This window comes from Marmota marmota, unplaced genomic scaffold, assembly GCF_001458135.2.
Source record: "Marmota marmota marmota unplaced genomic scaffold, marMar, whole genome shotgun sequence".
NCBI lineage: Eukaryota > Metazoa > Chordata > Mammalia > Rodentia > Sciuridae > Marmota > Marmota marmota.
Genome location: NW_026000153.1, coordinates 13941700 through 13962761, shown reverse-complemented (window position 1 = coordinate 13962761; position 21062 = coordinate 13941700). Strand labels below are relative to the sequence as shown.

The following is a 21062-nucleotide window of genomic DNA, read 5'->3' as shown; positions in this document are numbered from 1 at the left end:
TTTTTATGCATTGTTGAGGATCGAACTTGGTGTCTCACACGTTAAGCAATCACTTTGCAACTGAGCTGAGCCCAGCCCCGACTTGACATTTTTATCTCATTTTACTCATATTTTCATGAACAAATGATGATTGCTTATCTTAACTGGTGTTCTCATATTTACCATTATTGAGTTATTTGTCAAATGGAGATGATCATAGCATCCATCTCACAGAGCGGGAGAGGATTAAATGAGATAATTAATGTAAGAAAACACCTAGTACAAATACCGGACATGTACCAGTTCCTTAATGGCTATTAGATGCTATATTAATCTTAAAGGTCTCATTAAATATTATATGTAACACTGATTTCAGATCACTCTTCCACATGACATATGTTCATGAGGCTGTTTCACAGTCCAGGGAGAGCACAAATATTTTTCCAGAGATTGCTCTGTCTCATATCTCCCAGCAATGGAAATCTAGTTCCTTCTTGGAGGCACCCAGGTTATGAATGAAATGTGAGTTCCCTGAGTCATATTCTAGTTAGGAACAACTTAATTAAACACACACACACACACACACTACTCTAATGTTTGTGAAAATGGCATGTTAAATATTGTGAATAAAATATTTTAACAATTGATATTTTTGCTTTATTTTTTTGTTGACAAACAAATATCAGGTTTCTTACCTTAGCCCTAAAACAATAGCAAATGACAGAAAGACAGACATGAGAACCATTCCCTCCCCCAAACACAGACGAAGACATGCACACCAGGGATGTCTTTCCAGATGTTAACATACTTACGCAAACTGCCCAGTCCGTGTGGTGCAGGAAACCCCACTTTCCTGCACCACATGAACTGCCTCTGCTCATAACTGCAGAAGAGCATGAAGAACTCAGGAAATCACCTGACCCTCCACTTCTGTGAGAAACCAAAAGAACCACACCCTTTTTCACTGACCTGAGACCTCAGCTCTCTGGACCCCTCACTTTCTCACCTTCTCCCTGGGCAGCCAGCCTGGCAGACGGGATGCCACTCCTAAAAGCAGTCATCCTCTCCTCCCTCTGGGCTTGTAAGTTGCCTCTTCCTCACTTCAGCCTCTAGGAGAGAATGAAGTCATTCTTTTCTGCAGCTTCTTCACATATCATTTGTTCATAGGAATCTCTTTTCTTTGCTTGCAGTTGTACTTGGGGAATTGGAGCAACCTGAAATATCAATTTCCAGAGAAAAAGATAAGAGTGCCCAAATGTCTTGCAAGGCAATCATCCAGAGCTTTGAAAGCATAGACATACACTGGTACCGAGAGAAACCAAATCAAGGGTTAGAGCATCTAATATATGTCCGGACAAAGTACAATCAACGTACCCTAGGAGGAAAGAACAAGAAATTTGAGGCAAGTAAATATTATCCAACTTCCACTTCAGTATTGACAGTAAATTTCCTAGGAAAAGAAGATGAAGCCACATACTACTGTGCCTGCTGGACGAGCACACTGTTAGGGTTGCCAGAATAACTTGCACAAGAACCACCCACCTCCTCACATCAGCAGCCACAGGGCATGCTGAGCTGGGCGCCCAATCTGAGCCTCCCCAACAGCAGCACTTCCAAAGTTTCCCAGGGGACCTCTTGGATTCTGCTCTCCTAGAGAGCCCTGAATGCTGTCATTAGGACTGAAGCTGCATTATTTCTGATTAAATCAGGCAATCTGGGAAATCTGAAAATACAGGATGGATGGCTGACCACATAATAAAGTTGTTTTTTGTTGTTATCGTTGTTTGTTTGTTTGCTTGCATTTTGGTTTCATCTTACTAGACTGTACAGAGAATTTCAGTAATTGAATAGTTCAAACTGAAGGCAGGAGAGGGTTAAGTGCCTGGATAGATGTCCAACTATTATATAAATATTTTATGTGACTTGTCATTTTCTCATATTATGCCTGAGTATTTGGGTGTTTTCATAGATAGAATGATCTGTCGGACATAATATTATTATCATTATCCCAGGGCTATTCTGATGAAATCTAATGACCATTATATAAGTAAACGATCAGCTATCTGTCATATCTGAGTGATCAAAGTACAAATTCTCAGTCCACATTCTGCACTTGTGACTGGGAGAAAATGAACCCTGCTCTGGCTGTGTTCCCTGAAGACCTTGTACTTCAAACTTCTGCAAAAGAAAACCAAAAATCCTGAATAAGAGGAACTGACAGTTAAAGTGAGCAAATATCTCTTCCCCACATCTACAGAGAATACAAAGGTAATTTCTCTCACAAATCATCAAAGTAAAAAATGATTTCTGACAATTATTATGTTTATTCTATGATTAGGAGCTGGATGGTTAAAATCTTTTAAGGAATACTGAGACAAAATTTTAAAAGTTAAAATATGAAAAGTGCTCTCCAACCTTCTTGAAGTCTAATTCAAACAAGGTGCAGAGTAATAAAAAATTTTTCCTTCATAGATGTTTCTCACATTGGTTTCTTTATTAATTGGATTTCTTACCACATAGTAACTATGCGTACAATTTACCTACAGACTTGAAATAACTGCAGCATAGTCATACTCCATTTCTCCCTTCCCAGGATCAGCAGAGATGCTGCTGAAGCTCAGTGAGAGAACACCAGGGGGCTCCAAGGCACCTTCCTAGGGAACACTTGGGATCTCTTGTCCAAAACCCTGTCCCTGTTGATTCTTGCTGACCCTGGAGTCAGGGTGGCATTGGTCAGAGGGACTAAGTCTTCACAGCCTCTCAATTAATGAATGAAGAGGCACAAAGGAAAGAAGAGCATTGGAAAGAAAAAAGTGGTCTGAGACCATGAACCATATTTTGCAAAAAGTGAATGAAAAGATGCAATAAATTGCTTGTAATAACTATACTCAATGTTTCTTGCAGGTTATTTGCTTTAATCCTCAAAAGAGCAATGAAGAGACCTACTGCAGCAGCCCCACAAGTCACATCTCAGCAGATGAAGGCACCTGGACATCGGAACAACCCATGACATGTTTGTGGGGGTGGAAACTTGGTTACATAGTGAAGTGATGGACAGGAGGGAAAGGGATACCTTATCTACGTGGCTTTATGGTAACCCAATACCTTTTAGCCATTTAATACAGTTTTTGAAGAAATATAAATAAAAAGGCAAATATACACCACATATTTGCAAGGAAAACATTGAACACAGAAAAGGTTTATATAATATGCTCTCAAGCACATAAATATATATTTATGCAAAATACATATGTATGCAAAAAAGCACATGGTAATTAATTCTCCATTGTTTAAAGAGTGGATGTATTTGAAAGGATGTGTGATTTTAACTTCCTTTTTGTATTTTTAAACACTGTATGCATTTTAACAAAAAGCCTTTACTACATATAAAGATATATATGTGTAAAGTCAACATTTTATTGATTTATATATTTAATAACAAAATTATTCATATAAAATATAATTGCATACATAAGGCACACTTAAATGTTCTATTTATATTTTCCCACCTAATCATGTCATTACTCTATGCCTCTCAAGGAAAAAAATAATTTTATAAAAACCATAAACCTTCATGGTAACAGTGGTTACTATGGATCAGGGGATCCAGAAATTCTGTTCATGTCCAGAATTAGCTGGTTTATAAATAAATATTTATTGAAACATGAGCTTGCTTATTTGTTTCATATAAACTACAGCTGCTTTTGTATTGAGTTCAGTTGAAATAGACACCCACAAAACCTGAAATATTTACTGTTTGGCTCTTTATAGAAAATATTTGTCAGTCACTGTCCTAGGGTAATATACTGATGAATGACTTTATTTTATTTTATGTTTCCCTATTTCTCAGTGTTACCTCAAAAACCCTTTGCCACATGACCATCGTCCCCATATTAACTATGTGACTTTGCATAAATTCCTTCACATAACTTTAATTTTTTTAATTTTTCTCATTTAAAAAGAATAACATCATGATATTAATCTGCATGAACTGTGGCAAGGATTAAAATAATGCACATAAATCTCTTACAAGTGCTTGGACCACACCTAGTCTTCAATAACTGAAGCATTACATTGATCTTATGGGTTATTATTACATATTAGAAAATAAAATTATTTAGACTAACATTCTAAATCCTTGGTGCTCAAACTTTGGTTTGTAAACTAACAACATCTTCTTCACATGACCTTGTTACACATGCAGAATTTCAAACCTTAGCCCAGTGCTACTCAACCTGAATCTCATAAGATTCCCACATTATTCCAAGGTACGTTACTTATTGAGTAGGGGGGAATCCAAGTGCCATGCTGTTCAAGAAATGGATGCTCGGCTCAGGACAATTAGAAACTGATTTCATTTTCACTGGATTTTTTGTTTAGGGTCCTAATGTTTTGGTAGTAAATGTGAGTCAACATTTGGTGATCTGATTCCACCAAATGCAAGGCAACTTACAATTTAATTCACAAACAACACATTCCATTATCCATGTGTGTGTGTACTTTTACTCTCATTTTTAAAGTTCTTTGCAAACTCATTGCAAATTTTCAGTTATTATGTTATATACCAACAAACACAGGTCTTTTTTCATGGCCTTGACTTTTAGATCCACAGTGTTGAGCACAAAATAAATGTCCTCATATCCTTCAGGCAATGTTTCTACTGAAAAAAATGAATTAGCAGAGAACAGGAGAAAGAATAAGAAAATGAAGATCATTGATAGTACAACCACCCACACTCATCCAAAACTTAATAGAGTTCTTCCCTGCCATACATATTGTCACTGATGCTACAAGGTTATCCTGAGGGGCTGTGTTGGGGGATGGCTAGGGACAACCATTTAGGAATTTTGTTCTCTTTTCTCTACAGAAAGTCTCTCATGGAATCCATCTGACTCATTAGTCTTCTCTTACAAAGAGAACTCCTGGTCATTCCACACTTAGGGAAAGTGTTGCAGCCCATACAGCTTGCTCCTTTTTGCTCAGGTCTCAGATTTTCCTAGGAAGTGTCAGAATTATGTGAACCCACACCAGGAAGGCTATACCTATCAGGATTTTATTTCCCTTGGACTTCTTCCCATGTAGGTGCACGTCCCAGGATCACAGCAGCCATTTGTATACTACCACTTCCTCCTTCCAGGCACTGCTCCAAATCCCTTACATATAAGTCCTCATCTTTGTGACACTTCTTTGACATTATCAGTATCGTGATTATACTTTCATAGATAAATGACAGAGGTATAGAGATGTTATTTAACTTGTGATCACAGAGCAACTAAATGGATAGGGAGGGGCTGGTTTCTAGTCTTCTAAGGCTTTCCTTTTAACCACCTGCTCTCCTGCCTCTGAAACACACAAAATAAAATTATCATCTATTATATGGTCTGTAGAGCCACAAGAATCTGGTACAAAAATTTTACTAGAAATTATTCATGAAATAATAATGGTTGAGTTACAGTATTTGGACAAAGTTTCTACTCCTGAGCATGAAATACCAGGAATTTCCCATCATCTTCTTAGGCTTTGCCTCTAGGACCCCAATATGCTCATACAGGGAGATCATAGAGAATCCAGACAAGGTGCCCCCTTTGGTACTGGCTATACGATGGGACAGCAGTCGCTACTTAAATTAACTCAGACCTACCCCATCCCCTGTTCATTTAAACAACAACAACAAAAATAGTGTGATAAATGTGTAGCAGAAGGCACCAGGTGGAATCTAATTTCAGTTGAGAGAAGGAAAGGAGGCCATCACAACTTTTCCCAGATGCATCTCTCGTATCTCCACAAAATAACAAGTTGTGATCTACAGGGAGACAGATATAAAACCCAAAGCCCCAGGACACTAGGGAAAGCCAACAGTGGCTGGTAAGGGAATAAGGGTACAAAAAACTCTTCTTTTGGAATAGGACAGCAACACTTATGAAGGCTACAGTCTCAATTCTGTGTCATGTTGTCTGTTTCAGACAGAATTTTAATGAAAATGTCAGAGAATTTCCTTTCTTTACCTATCACCATCATGCTAACAAACCTCAAGGAAAATACCAGTGGAACATATGGGGGAAGAGAAAGCCTTGAGAGAGACTTTCTCAGGGAAGATAAGAACGCGGTATGAGCAGAAAAATCTGGAGTCTCTGATCTTTAAGAACAAACTCCAGTCTTGACAACTTGGCTAAAACAAACTTCAAACCAAATTGAACTCCTGCCTAGAGTGACACGAACTTCATTCTAAAGGCCCAGCAGAAGGAAATGTGTGTGCATTCTTAATCATAAAATACACTTACCTCAATATCTACTGTATTAAACAACAAGTTCAGCTCTTAACCAAAAATATAACAACAAAACCACAGGTTAGGAGAAACATAGCCACAAAGAAATCATAGAATCACTCAGGTATAACTCATGTGTCTGTCAGGGAATTCAAAATAACTATGATGAACATGTTAAAGTCTCTAATGGAAATGGTGGACAACATGAAAGTTCAGACAGATGACTTGAGCAGAGGGGTGGTAATTCTTTAAAGTAAACTGAAATGAAAGAAATAAAAAAGCAAAGTAACAGAAATAAAGAATGCCTTTTCAAGGGCTGATTAACACACACAGTAGAGAGAAGGAAAGAACTAGTTAACATGAAGACTGGCCACTAGAAACTATAAAACAGGCAATGCAAGAAGATAAGACAGAGAAAGCAGATCATCATGTAAGACCAGAGCTATAGACAGTATCATATTTTCAAACATATTTGTAATTAGAAACCCTGAAGCAGAAGAAAGAGAAAAAGGAGCAGAGAAATATATTTGAAAAAAAATAATGGGTGAGAATATTCTAAATTTAGTGATAAACACCAAACTACAGAGCCAAGAAGCAGGATATATGTTAATATTAATAAATATATATACATATATATATTTATCAATCTTGGCATATTATATTTAAACTATAGAAAACAAAAGATAAAGAGAAAATCATAAATGCAGCCATAGGGGGAAAATAGCAGATTTTCCATTAGAAACCATGAGAGCAGGATTACATTGGAATGAAATCTTTAAAGTGGTTTTTTTTTTTTAAGTAACCCAGTATAGAGACTTTCTCAGACGAAAACAAAACAAACAAAAAAAAAAAAGAAAGAAAGAAAAAGAAACAGAATTCATTGTCAGCAGACCTACTCCAAAAGAAACATTTTTAAAAATTGAGGCAGAAAAATATTATGGGTCAAAAATTTGAATATAAAGAAAAAAAATAATGAGTCTTAGAATTAAGAAGGAAAATGTAATCTTTTAAATCTTACTTTTAATTGTTCTAAAATAGGAGTTGACATTTTTTTTCTTAAAGGCCCAGATGATAAATATCTTCTGTTTTAAGGGCCACATGGTCTCTGTCCCAACTGCTCAATGTGGCCACTGCAGCAGTAAAAATTCCAGGTCATTTTTACTTCTGAAAGGTTATGAAGCTGAATGTCAATGGGTGGGATATCTGTTGGAGGTCCCATACCAGGACCTGTGGCCTTTAGAAAAGGGACACAGCCAGCTTGTCTTAGTTTGGTTTCCTAGAAGGTGAGCCTCAGGTACAGAGCACAGGTGGTTCCTATGTCAGGTGCAGGAAGATCAGCAGGAGAGTAGGGGATGAAGCAGGGAAAGGAAGAAAGACAGGAAATGGTGTTTTAGTAACCAGATAGAAAGTGAGCCACTGGAGCATCTCAGAGATCCCAAAGCTCAGTGATGAATTAAGTTAGTAACCTTCAGCTGATGGATCTTTGCTATGTCCAGAGAGCCACTTCCTCTTTCTTCATCACATCACAGTTTTCTTCTGTGATTGGTCCATTCCTTGACTCCCTCTCAGGACAGATGCTAGCAGAATGCTGCTGGGAGATTGTTGCTGTTCCAGGTTGTTGGTAGTGGCATCCCTGTAAGTTTCTGAGTTACACTGGGCAAAATATATCATCCCATTCATTGGAAGAGGGGCAAGGGAAAGTGCTCACATTCTGACACATTCTGACAGTCACATGGTTAGTGGAAAATCCCACCAAGACCTTGTATTCTTCAGGAAGAAAATGTAAGCCTCAGACCCCAAGATCTGTAAAAGTAGAGAGTAAATACGTAGTATTTTAGTGAGCTTCAAATTTTACAATTTTGCAAAATTGCCATTTTTTTTTCTGTTTTTCAAACAGAGAATCGGAGACATTCTCATCACACAGTTTATACCACACATGACCAAGAAAAAAAGAAAATGCAGCATTTCATGAATGCCAAAGATATTGCCACCTCAGAATATACCAAGTGGCCCTGGAGGACATGGGGATATACTACTGCACCTGCTGGGATACACTCTGTCAAAATGTTGGAGTGTCACTAAAACCTTCCCAAGGATGGTTCCACCAGTGCAAACACACACCTCCACCTTTTCACCTTCCCTGTGACTCTGGTCTACGGAACACCTTCCTACACTCATGTGTTCTGAGCAAAGTCACAGCAGAAGCCTAAGGGGCCAGGTTGTGATTCTTCCTTCATTCGTCTCTGCATGGTCTTCCTCACCCTCTGGGCCTGGGCTGGCTCTGTAAGTATCCTGAATGGTCTCTGCTTCCCCATCTGTGCGAAGTCTCCTTGGGAAAAAGGACATAATCCAGGCTCAGGGTGATATCTTGACTTTGCGTGAATGATGGAAGAAATGAATGAAGGAATGAATGAATGAAAGTTCTTTTTACATGAGGTACTCATTTCGGCTGGCCACTCAAGGACACAGTAACTTAAGAAAGTTACTAGAGCTTTTCTTTCTTATTTCCCTGAGGTTAAGTGTGAAGTGTGTCACCAACCTCCCAGGGTTGCTGAGAATTGCATGGAGTCTTATCTGAAAGTTCTTAGTTACTAAGCATTGTATTCAACAAATCCCAATGTCTTTTTCATTATGATTCAGTCACTTTTCTGAGCCATGTTAGCCAAAGTTGGGATACTGAACAACTCTTAGAATATATTACGTCTATGTGGACTTCCAAAGCATCTAAAAGTAATCTTTAATTCAGAAAAACCAAGAATTATGAATGGAACAATTATAGATGTTAATGAAACAAAGGAATTTTGTCCAACAATTTGCTTCATTCAAAACACAGTATAATAGCATAAAAGTATATACAACTACATTAATTATTAACAGTTATCAAACGGAAATTTGGGCAAACATCTGATTTATAACTGTACTTACTATTTCATAGGGCTGTAGAATTATTCTCTCCTTCATTAATATATGTCATTATGAAATTTGTATTCCATGCTTTTGATAATCTTGCATAGCTAACTCTGCTTTTATAAAATATTGCAAAGAATATCAAACTCAGGGAGTGAAAAAGTGGCCCAAGATAGGTGACTTTGAAGCAGCACTTGAAGAACGATAGGGAGAAAATCTCTCTGGGGTAGGTGACACTACATTAGCTTAACACACTATTCTAAGACTTGATAGTTCCTTTATACCAGGAACATGATAAAACATCACTGACCAGAACCTCCATTTGTTCGAAAACAAGACCTTCCCTTCTGGCTTCACTTCCACAGAGCAAGGGCTGCTACTGTATCCAGGTCCTATTTCATGTTCCTTGTGGTGTCTGTTCTAACTTGTCACTAGAAATTGAACTCCCTGGATTTCTCTTGTGTCTCAAGACATGGGATGTTGAGTTGAACTATGTTGTCATGTCATTATTTTTATGTTCAGAATCAACAGTTTTTAATACTTCTGATTTTTCTTTAGTGATTTCAAGATGGAGACCCCAAAATAAGAATATCTTAGGATCAAATCATATTTACCTGAATATCAGACAGAATAGCACACATCAGTCACCAGCTCTCTGGGGCCCCATTTTAGAATGCTATTGTGTACTGGTACCAACTGAGGTGACTCCTTTATGGCTCAACCGAAAATTATAAGTAAGACAAGTCCAATCCCTGCTTGGAGACAGATGAAAGAGAAGATGGTATCTTTTACCTGATATTCAATAATGCTTTGATATCAGGCCAGAGACTACTGTGCCTTCTGGGATCTCACAATGTCTAGTTCCAAGGGGTCTGTGTAAGAACCTTCCTTTTAAGACACTTCAGCTGTGTTCATACTCATGCAACCTCATAGACTCTAATGCTGTCATTCCCAGGTTCACAGGTGTTAGAGCAGAAAGGTGCTTGGGACATATTTAGCCCAATGCCTCTACGTCAAAGGAGGAGCGGGGTCCCAGAGAGAGCAATTGGTTTCTCTCTGGTGAACCTCAGAAGCAGGTACATTCCACCTTTCAGAGTCTCAGTCCAGTGCCTCTTTCTGATTCTCTTGTGGTAATGCCAAGATTCTTTTAGCAACACTGCATTTCTTTCTCAAGGGAGCCCAGACAACATGTCTTATCTAACCAGGTGATGCTCCAGACCTCAACTAGGTATGGTATAGGCCAAGTGTGTGACTACCACACTCTTCAGAAAGGTATGGAGTCAACAGAGGATGGACTCCTCACCCCCATCAACCCCCATGGAGCTCTCCCATGGCTACTTATTGCCCTTTATTTCTGTAAACTTCTCCCTGTTCTGAAATTCCAACACTGGAACAGTTTCCTTATCTCCAACCAAAAGAGCATGTGGGTGGCAGTGATTGATAACTTCTTGAATATATACTTAAATTGTTTTTGAGTTCCCGAAAGCCCTGCTAACCTAAGGCCCAAATTTCCCACGCTTCATTGTGAATCCTGGGGCCAGTCCTAACTGAGTAGCCCTGCTCTAGATTCAAATTAGATATAGCTGGCCTGTTTTCTGCTGTGTTAGAGTGATCCAGGACTCTATGTCCATCTCACCAGCCACACCATGGAAATAAGAACAGTAGAAACAAAATCTGTGCCATTAGATAATAGGTAAACAGTTCTTTTTTGGATGCTAATAAGTAGCCAAAACACAGTTACAGATTCTGATCCCATGCCATCAACCCCAGTGTCCTCAACCTGTGTTATTTTCATCACCCTGTTTGAAGAAAAATTTAAGTTGCTCCCATTGGTCATTGGGTATGTGTGTATTACATAAACAGAATGAGTATTGAAATTACTGACGTTTATACACAAGCCTAAAATTTTCCATTCTTTCTAAAAAAGAGAACACTCTATGCCTGAATTTTTGCACCAATGATAAGAGAAAATGAACTATTTTTGAACACCTGCTATGCTCAGTCTCTATTCTAGATACATCATTTGAACCTCATGAAGCCCTGAGAAATGGACCTCATTATCTCCATCTTAAAGATGAGGAGACCAAGGCTTTGAGAAGTGTGTCAAAGTTGCACCACCAGACACAGAAGAACTAGAATCTGAGCCTGATCTTTCTGATTTTAAAGTGTTTTTTCCTTCACTTTCAATCTCTTAATATGGCAATTTGAATCTTTCATCAGAATCTTCTTAAAACTCTAATAAATCTGGCAGTGTTCATTGCACCATTCACTTTCTATGTCTCCATAAAGCAGCAACATAGGTCCTTATTTGCATCCTTGTTTGTGACTTATGACAGCAATCACATCTAAGACATGTCTCCGTCACTGGACTTGCTCCCCTGAGCAGCTTCCTTTTCACTAGCACATTAATAAAAGCACAGAACTAATTTTTCCACTTTCCTCCAAAAGCCTTCATTAAATTCTCTTGTTTATTATTTTTTAAATGTTTATTTGAAAGTAAAAGCTCTCCACATTCCTACTTCTTAAAAATTATTGTACTGAGTGAAGACCCCCCTACCTAGTTCCCACAATATTCCTCTCACCTGTGTATGCAAGTACTCTCCTATGTTTTAACACACCTGTGGATATGCAATTGCAATTTTAATTTTAATGTATCTGGAATCTATTTTATTTGGTAGGAGTCAGACAGATGTTTTTATTTTCTCAATAGTATTTTATCTAATGGCAGTTTCAAATTAACTATCATTTTCCTACAACTTAAAAAATTTGCATCATATATTAAGTATCTGCATATACTTGGACATATTCTGAAGTACTTCTGCTTTACTTATTTATTTATTTATTATTTGGTTGGCATATTGATACATTTGTAATAAGTATTAAGATTTACTATGACAAATGTTTTATACTCTACTATTTTAAAAAATAATTTTTCCCATTACCTCATGTTTATGCATTCTTATAAAACTGCCATCCCTCACACACTAGTACAAAAAAATGAAATGTTGTAGTAATTCCAACTGAAATTGCAGTCAATTTATATATGAATTCAAATGGTATCATTTTTTATAATAGTACATCTTTTTCACAAATATATTTGTCCATGTATATAGGTTTTATTGTAGACCTTTAGTAAAATTTTGTACTGTGTTCTTCATATGGTTTTTATATTTTCTCATAAATTTAATAAGAGATTTTATAATTCATTACTTATCCTATTGCATTTACTTTCTTAAATCCTTTAGGGCTCTACTAATACATAAAATTCTTAAGGCTCCTGATAATTCTCTTCCTGGTCCCAGAAGAAAGAAAAACTGAAGACAAAAAGGGGTGGTGTGAGAATCAATCCCATGTAATAAATGTGCAAAGTGTGATCTACATCTACAAGAAGTAATAACTATGCTAGGCAAGAACTGTATTACTAAAAGTTACATCTTCAGCCCAACATTATTCTCTTATTCTAGGAAAAAATAATAAGTCATCACAGAACTTTTTTTCACTTGGCATTGTCCCAGTAAGGAACCATGATGTCAAATGATAAATGTGGCATTTTGAAAATGGAGAACTTGGTTCACAGCTCTCAAATGTGTCGGCACATTTGCATTTTCTGTTATTAAAGAGCTTCCTCCTTTCAAAAATATATTTCCAAAATTGCTGAGAGGCCTTGACATTTGTGAGAACAGAAGACAAATTTCTTTAATGGAAGCTCTGAGCAGCTAGCTTTTTGAAAATAGAGACCTGGGTTCACATTTCTCAAGTATGTTGGCACACTTGCATTTTCAGTTACTAAACAGCTTTCTCTCTTGAAAAATCTATTCCCAAATCACTAACAGACAAAGAGGCCTTGGTGTTTTGAGAACAGAAAGCCCTTTCCTTTTTTTTTTTTTTTTTTTGGCTCTTTCCTTTGATGAAAGTCCTGAGCAGCTTTAACACAACTGAACACCTGGAAATTTAAAAAAAAAAATTCTCAGAAACTTTTACTTTTTTACTTTCTTGGTAATTTAGAAAACTACTTGGTTGTCATGTTGGCTCAGTTTTCTTCTTCTCTTTCTCTTACCCTGTCTATTTTTCTTTGTCACTTTCCTGTAATGTAATCTCAATGAAATACAAAGAATATATAAGATCAGTTTATGAGAAAACTTGCAAATAACCTGATGCCACAAAACCTATATCTGAGGCCTTCCAAAGGAAGCTGGAAGATCAACTTGCCAAGGGAAGGTTTCTAAACTGCTGGTCAGGTCATGAAGCTTGGTAGGAAGCTGAGATTTTTGAAGATGTTTTGACCAGTGTGATGGTGCAGACTGCATCCAGATACATGCAGAAGGAAATAAGCTCATAGTAATTCCTCTTGGTAAGTAACTTTTTAAATGTTTTTCTTACCAATCTAAAATGGATACTCGTTAGAAAAAAAAAATAATGTCCTTTCAGTCTTATCTGAGCCTGCCACATTCTTATTCTCAGAACATGAACAGTCGTTCTGCAGGTCTGGGCTGTTGGATATAGAAACAAAACTGCTTTGCACATGGAATGGTCTTCCCCATGAGAAAGGAGGTTGTAACTGTACATTCATAACACACATACACACAAAAACCTAAGACTCTAGCGTTTAATGTTTTGAGGACCATTTCTGTAGACCTTTGGTGTAAATTATTGGTGTAAGATATTTTTTGATAGATCTTTTGGGTGAGGGTTCTCTTGTGTGAACCAAGTTCTCCATTTTCAAAAATGCCACATTTATCATTTATTTATTACTTGCTATGTTTATATTTTCAGATCAGATAGATATAGTGTTCTGTTCTCCAGATTACCTGCAAAGTCTATTTCCTTGGTTTTCTTATTAGTTCATTTTAGTTATATGTAATATTAGGGTTCATTTTGACATAATTATACAAGCATGGAATACAACTTGCTCCAATTATATACTTGGTTTTAATCTTGTCCCTAAAAACTCCGCAAAAAATCAATTTTTATTGGAAATTATTATAGAACATTAATAAACCACACTTTATATTTTTTTAATTCCTTAGAAAAAATATGCTACTGTGACTTGTTAAATTGCCTGTAGATCAATGGCCTCATTCACAGGAATTTGCATTTTGCACAAACCATTGCAATTGAGGTGTATGAAATGACTCTTTGTGGTTTTTCCATCCTCATTTGCTCATTCATTCTCTCTACACATATTTATTGAAGATGGTTTTGATGTAAGATGCTGGAGATAAAATGGTAGATAACACACATTCTCAGCAATTAAAATATTCCAGGCCCATGAATTTGTGTTCTAGATTTTGCCTTGATTGGACCCCGGTGCATTTATTCATTTGTGACTTCCATAGATATAGGATGTACTGGGTTCATGAGCTCTTTTCCTATTTCAGTTTATGTGGTACTTATTGATTATTACATCCACATTTAGAATGCATACATCAGAAACTGTAAAAATCCAAGCTCTGAGACACTTCTGGTCCTAGATATATTGGATGAGTGATATTCAATAAGTGTTGTATTTGGAGGAATAATTTGATGAAATGGCACAATATTATATCATTAAAGAGAAAAATTCTAGGTAATTTTTGGGAGGGCAGAAAACATGCTAGAGTTTTAGTGCTCTCTTTCATCACTCAACAGCTCTATATAAGTAAACCTCTCATTTCCTTTTTACAGATGAAAACAGTAAGGCTTAGAGAAACGCAGTTACTTCCTAGTCACAGGACTAGTAACTGTTTCAAAGTCTGGGATTCAGGGGAGACTTGTCTATTCCAAAACACTTGGAATGAACCATTTTATAATATCACAAACATTAAGTCATGTTTTAATAATAGGAATATTTCCTCTTCCTGTAGCTTGAATTTTTACAGGGACTTTTTAATGTACAGTTTAGTAACAGTTTGTAATATTACTCATGCAAGAACACAATGCTTGTTTTAATCATGGTACTGAAATTACTCTCTTTTTCTCCAACAGAGATCATGGAAGTCATAATGAATATAAATTTACTAAATATTCAAGAGATGAATCTTAGTGTACTTCTTTCTATAAAATGGCAAGTCATTTTGATACTATTACCCTCAATTTTATTTATGTATTGGCATCAAGTGTGTCAGAAATATTGAAGCTGGTTAAAAAAAAGCTATAGCAGCTGTGCTGAATTATATTCTTAGTTACAACACTCATGATGGGACTTCTGCAAGAATAGCCACTGGCTAGGGGCCTTTGATGAGCAGTTTCAATGCTCTGGAGCTGAAGTGGTATTTTCAAGTCAAAGAGAGCAGTCAATAATCAATGAAGTGCTTAAGGGATCATCATTAAGCATTCACATTCTCATAATTCATCAAGTCCCTATTAAGGGGAATTGGATTCTAAACAGAAGTTACTTTATTATCAAACCAGATGTCTACCCATTCATACATATGAATCGCAAAATACCTATGAATCACATTGAATATATATTTATTAAATGCTCAAATATATGATTTCTATTACTGGTTCTTTCTGAAATTGAAGAAATCTTAAATAATATAAATTACATTGTAGGCCAAGAAACATTTTATACATGGAGACCCTTTAATAAGGGAGGAGATTTAAATGCTTCTGGCAAAGTTACAAAAAATTATCAAATCAGAGTTTCCCACGTATGTGATAGGGAAGGACAACCAAAACCCAAGCTGCCCAGGCACAGTGTGCTCGGGCCTTAAATTCCTGATTACACATTCTAATGTGATTTTGTTTGAGCTTTGCCTTTGTTTAATGTCAGCAAACTTAATTTTATGTTTTTATATAAATATTGGAAAATATTACTGAAATTTTAAAGTAAATGCAAAAGGAGTTTTTTTTTTTATAAAGACTTATTAAAATAGCTAGCTAATAAATGGCAGAATAATCCAAGTGTTTGGTCCTGGAACAAAGCTCATCATTACAGGTCATTTATTCTTTTCTTTTTTCTTCAATTCTGCAGGGTTAGATAGGGAGGGGAAAGCAAGAATGTAAGTGTTACAGGCTCGAGGGCCTAGGCTGACTCAGAGATTTTGGAATTGCTCCTGGTTTAGTTATTCATCATAGTGGGATCTCCTAAGAGGTCAGGTGACTTGGTCCAAGTCCTAAGAGGCACTCTGATGGGAGATGTTAACCTGTAATTTGGAGTAGCCATGGATCCCTGGTGGAGGGAGGTATTAGGTGCCTGTGTTATTTCTTTGTTGAAAAGTTTCTAAGCCTGTTTAGACTAGAAATTTGATTTATTTGATTCTTAAAGTACCCAGTGGGGTTAACATCTGCTAAAGTGGTCATTAGGTTATGGAAAGATGAAATATTTGGTGATTTGGCCACAGGATCAGTAATACTAAATGTTAAGGTAGCACCTGCCTTTGTTATCCCAGCCACTTCACTCAGGAGGCTGAGGCAGGATGATTAAAAGTTTTGAGGCCAGCCTAGACAATGTAATGGTTTATCCTGTCTCAAAATAAAAAAGTAATAAAAAGGACTGGGCTCAGTGATAGAGTGCCCATGGGTCCCATTTCTTGTACTGAAAACAAATTTGTTTTGTCACAGTATGGCCATATTAAAAAATGATGTAAGGTATATTTTGCCTTCGTTCTTGTTTTTTAAATTCAGTTCAACAAGTTTTTTTCAATCCCTCATTAGACTTAAAAATTCAGTTTTGCCTGAATGAGGGAGAAAATCTCAAAAAGATGATCCTTGCTTATTGGATCCACTAAGATGGAAGTTTTCAGAGATTTTTCATAAAGTTGATAAAGCATTGAAAACATGAAATGGATTATACATCTTGGTTTCCTTAGTGATTGATTCTATTTGAAGAAATATATAATTTGAAAACAATTTTCTGGTTCTCTTTTTTCCAATGGACCCAATGTGAATTGTAGCAATGGAATTAAATAAATAAGTTCTCTGAGAAGGATTTTCAGTACAAGGAAAGACACAGCTTCAATTCTAGAATATGACTTCTGGAACTACCACTTTCTATGTACCCATCCTTCAGCAAGTAAAATTTGGTTAAACAGTCATTACCTGATTAAAATTCTTACTAATTATAGAAAAATTATAAAATACATAAAAATAAGCAAAAACTTAAAATGTATATTGTCACTCATAGTCATTATCCTTTCATTATAGTTTCACCTAAGAGTTTTATCTGTGCAAATTTCATTTTTATTTTACAAAATTAGAATCATACTAGATACACAATATATTTATATACTCCATGTTACTTCATGACCATTCTTCTGATATGTACTTAAAATTATTCAGTAACTGAGCAAATTTTGAAATTTTTCATTCTAGTTGATCTGTATAAAGAAGATAATGAGATCTACCTTAGGTGGATATTATAAAGTTTCACTGAAATTAAATATAGAAATTAACTATTCCAATGACTGGCAGGTGGCAGATGATGCCATATTGATTCTTTATTTATGATTCAAACCCAGGAAAGGAGGGCTATATAAACTCAGGAATAATAATAAATGTATTATCCACCATCTAATCTATTGCTCACTTTAGAACAAATGCTTTTTATATACAAGACTAAATGTACCACTTCTAAAAGTGATTAGAATGGAATATGTATGATCTCAAATCTCATATATTATCTAACTGAATACAAGGTGCTCCCTCTTTTTTCAGTAGCTATCTATGGTGTTTTAAAAAGTTTGTTTCCACCCACAACTTGAAAACATAAACAGATTTCTACTTATAAAATTTACTTTCCTAATTGATTTATGTGTACAAAGTACACATTGATAAAAATAGAGGTTAAGAAATATTGCATATATATCTATTTGATTTTTGGTACCAGGAATTGAACCCAGGGGTGTTTAGCCACTGAGTCACATCCCCAGCTCTTTTTAAATTTTTTTTTAATTAGAGACAGGGTCTCACTAAGTTGCTTAGGGCCTCTTGAATTGCTGAGGTGGGCTTTGAACTCGAGATACTCTGCTTCAGCCTCCCAGGTCACTGGGTTTACAGACAAGCTCTACCATGCTGGTGAGAAATATTGCTTTTTGTACTCTTACATTTTGTTAAAAATTTTGTTCAGGCTTAATATGTATTGAAAAAATATATCACGCCAGACATGGTGGTACATGCCTATAACCCCAAGGATTTGGGGGACCTGAGGCAGGAGGATCAGAAGTTCCTAAACTTCAGCAATTTATCCATGGGGCCCTAAACAACTTAGTGAGAACTTGTCTCAAAATATGAACTTTTAACAAAAATGACTGGGAATGTAGCTCTATGGTTAAGAATTCCTGTGTTCAATCCCCAATACCAAAACAAAACAAAAACAACAACAACAACAAAAAACTATCACTCAGGAGAGTTCTAAATCAACTCATGTGTGAGTGTCCATTTGAAACCCCTGAACCCCTGAATGATATCACTGGGTATTATCACCTCACAAAGCAAAAGGAAAGCATTTTTTCCATTCATTATTATTCTATAAAGGTGTGAAGTCAGTATAAACTGCAGAGATCTTAGTCCCAAGTAATAATTGCCAAATTCATGTTAATTTTTTTTTACTTTTTCTTTTCCTGTTACCAGTGCTATCTCCAAAAATAGCATCAACTGAGGTTCATTGTAGGCTGATATTTTTGTCCTTGAAGGGTACCTCTTCCTAAAGGTACAAAGACAGTACCCTATTATAGCCTGACTTATTCCCCTTTCTAACCAAAAGACAACCACTGTAATGGAATAATTTGGGAAAAGAAAGCTTCATATTCTGTTCCAGCACCTTCAGTATGTTTAAATTCAGCATGTTGGCATCTCTGTAACAGAGCCAAGATTTGCAAACCTTTTCTCCATCCTTTGTGCATTATTTGAGCTAGACTTTACAAATCTTGAAAACCCTGGGAACAAAAGAGAAACATGCTATATACACAAACTATGGATCATATATTTAAACAATCTATTACCAATATCTATTTGAGAAAATCTAAAATAAAATACACAAGTAGAGTCAGATCATTCAATAAAAATAGGTCAAAAGCACTAAGGATAAGAAAAAAGTCCTGTGATTATCTAGCAACAAGCACAGAGACTTTATGGTCAAAGTAGAAGAAAAATGTAGTGGAATATATGCTTTTTAATAACTGATAAAAGTAGCACACTTAATTTTTAAATATGATGCTTTTTCCCATTATAAAATTAGAAAAGAATTGCAATGGGCAAGCCCCTTCCAAAGGAAGCCACATGTAGTGAGGACATCACTTTCAACCTCCACTTGGGGAACTGAGGGAAGGATCATTAAACTCATTGCATCCCAGCCCTGCATTGGTGCTGTGGGTCTCATGACATTTCATGTGATGCACACACAGGGTCTCTCAGCACATAGGTCAGGCAGATAGCACACAGTGACCTAAGATGGCTTTGAGGACCAGGCTTCTTGTCATTTCTCTGGTCATTCTGCCTCAACAGCCCAAGCCAGCAGTTGTAACATATACTTTGGCACAAAAATGATCAAAAAAAGTTGAGGCTGAACAATCTAGACAAAGCTTAGAATTCACACGTGTGGGGCTGCTGGTTGGGAAAAGAACTATTATTTTGGACAGCAGAAGTGAAGTGTTTCCACTCACCAACTGCACCTGCTAGTTTGAGCTGGGGCTCCCTTTGTTTGCTGAAAAGGAGAGGATAAGACAGATAAGAGCCTGATAAAGCTTGCTAGTGTAAAAGGAACATTTCCTATGATGATGGCTTTGAGAATTCCTGACATATTTGAACAGAAGACAGAGGAAAAACTCTTCCTCCTTAATCACCATGGATCTAATTGCAACCCCCAACTTTGATGGGTAAGGCCAAAGCTTAGTCCTGTGAAATTAATTGTCATGTTGAAGCCCATAGACATAGCAGCAACTTTCTAATTATAACAATGATAGTGATGATAACAATCTGCTGTGTTTCTATAATATTTCTATAATATTTTAATCAAATTGTTGATTTTAGACTCACTTCATTTCTGGTTTAAATTGACTGACACCACTGTCGTCGTTTTAAGATAAATGTAACATCAAAACCCTTAAAGTTAATTGATTTGCTCAGCCATAGAACTTGCTGAGTGAAATTAACCAGAACCAGAACCCTATTCTCTTAAAAATTCTAGGCCATCATGTTGCCACTAGAATTTGAAGAACTCAGAGAAGCCAAATTCATCTAATGTTTTTGATGAGGGTTCTGTCACTGTGGAACAACTTTGAGAAAGTCTTCGGTAGTGGAACCAAACTTGTTGTCACAGGTGAGTATCCTAAGAGTCCATTTCCAAGGAGATAGAAGGAAGGCAAAAAATGATCCTCTTGGAAAAATAGTAAGAATGTTTAGAAAAAAGAGGAATGTGAGGGGAAATCCATGTAGCAATCTTAGGAGAGATTTTAACCAAATGTTATACTAAAGGAAAAGAGACAATATTGTCCAGGTAATGTAATAACAGCATTTGACTTTGTGTACATGTGAACTTCTACAAAGTGCTCATATAAAACTGTATAATGATATGAAAGTGTTTGACACTGGAACAAAGTTCCTTCTTGTAGATAAGATGGTGATAGACTCAATGGGGGCACACATTCCCTATTCTCTGGTGAAATGTGTTCTGGAAGTCTGAGCTTTGAAGGCAAGCAGACTTGAACCTCCAGCTCCCTTGCTTACAGTTTAGTAAATTTGGACAATTATTCTTTGGCGTTAATTTCCCAATTCATAAGATAGGATAATAATATGAACCTAGCAAAGTTATGTGATAATCAAATGAGATGATGTGAATAAAATTCTTGGCACAGTACTCAATACAAAATAGAACCCCCATTACTATTCTTCCAACTTAAATGTAAAGAGAGAATCATCTTCACTACAGAGCGTTGCTTTCAAATAATAACACTTACTACAGAGCAGAAATTTTCCAGAAGATTCCGCAAT

General features: G+C 36.3%; 1 gene segment (V, D, J or C); it reads left to right on the top strand.

The window, feature by feature from the left end:
* The first annotated feature begins 931 nt into the window (after positions 1 to 931).
* The window catches only part of LOC107146182, a 29583-nt gene continuing 9452 nt past the window's right edge, over positions 932 to 21062 (top strand). The window contains 3 exon segments of the C gene segment in view: positions 932 to 1060; positions 1170 to 1477; positions 20345 to 20391. Of these exon segments, the coding sequence occupies positions 1443 to 1477; positions 20345 to 20391 (82 nt within the window).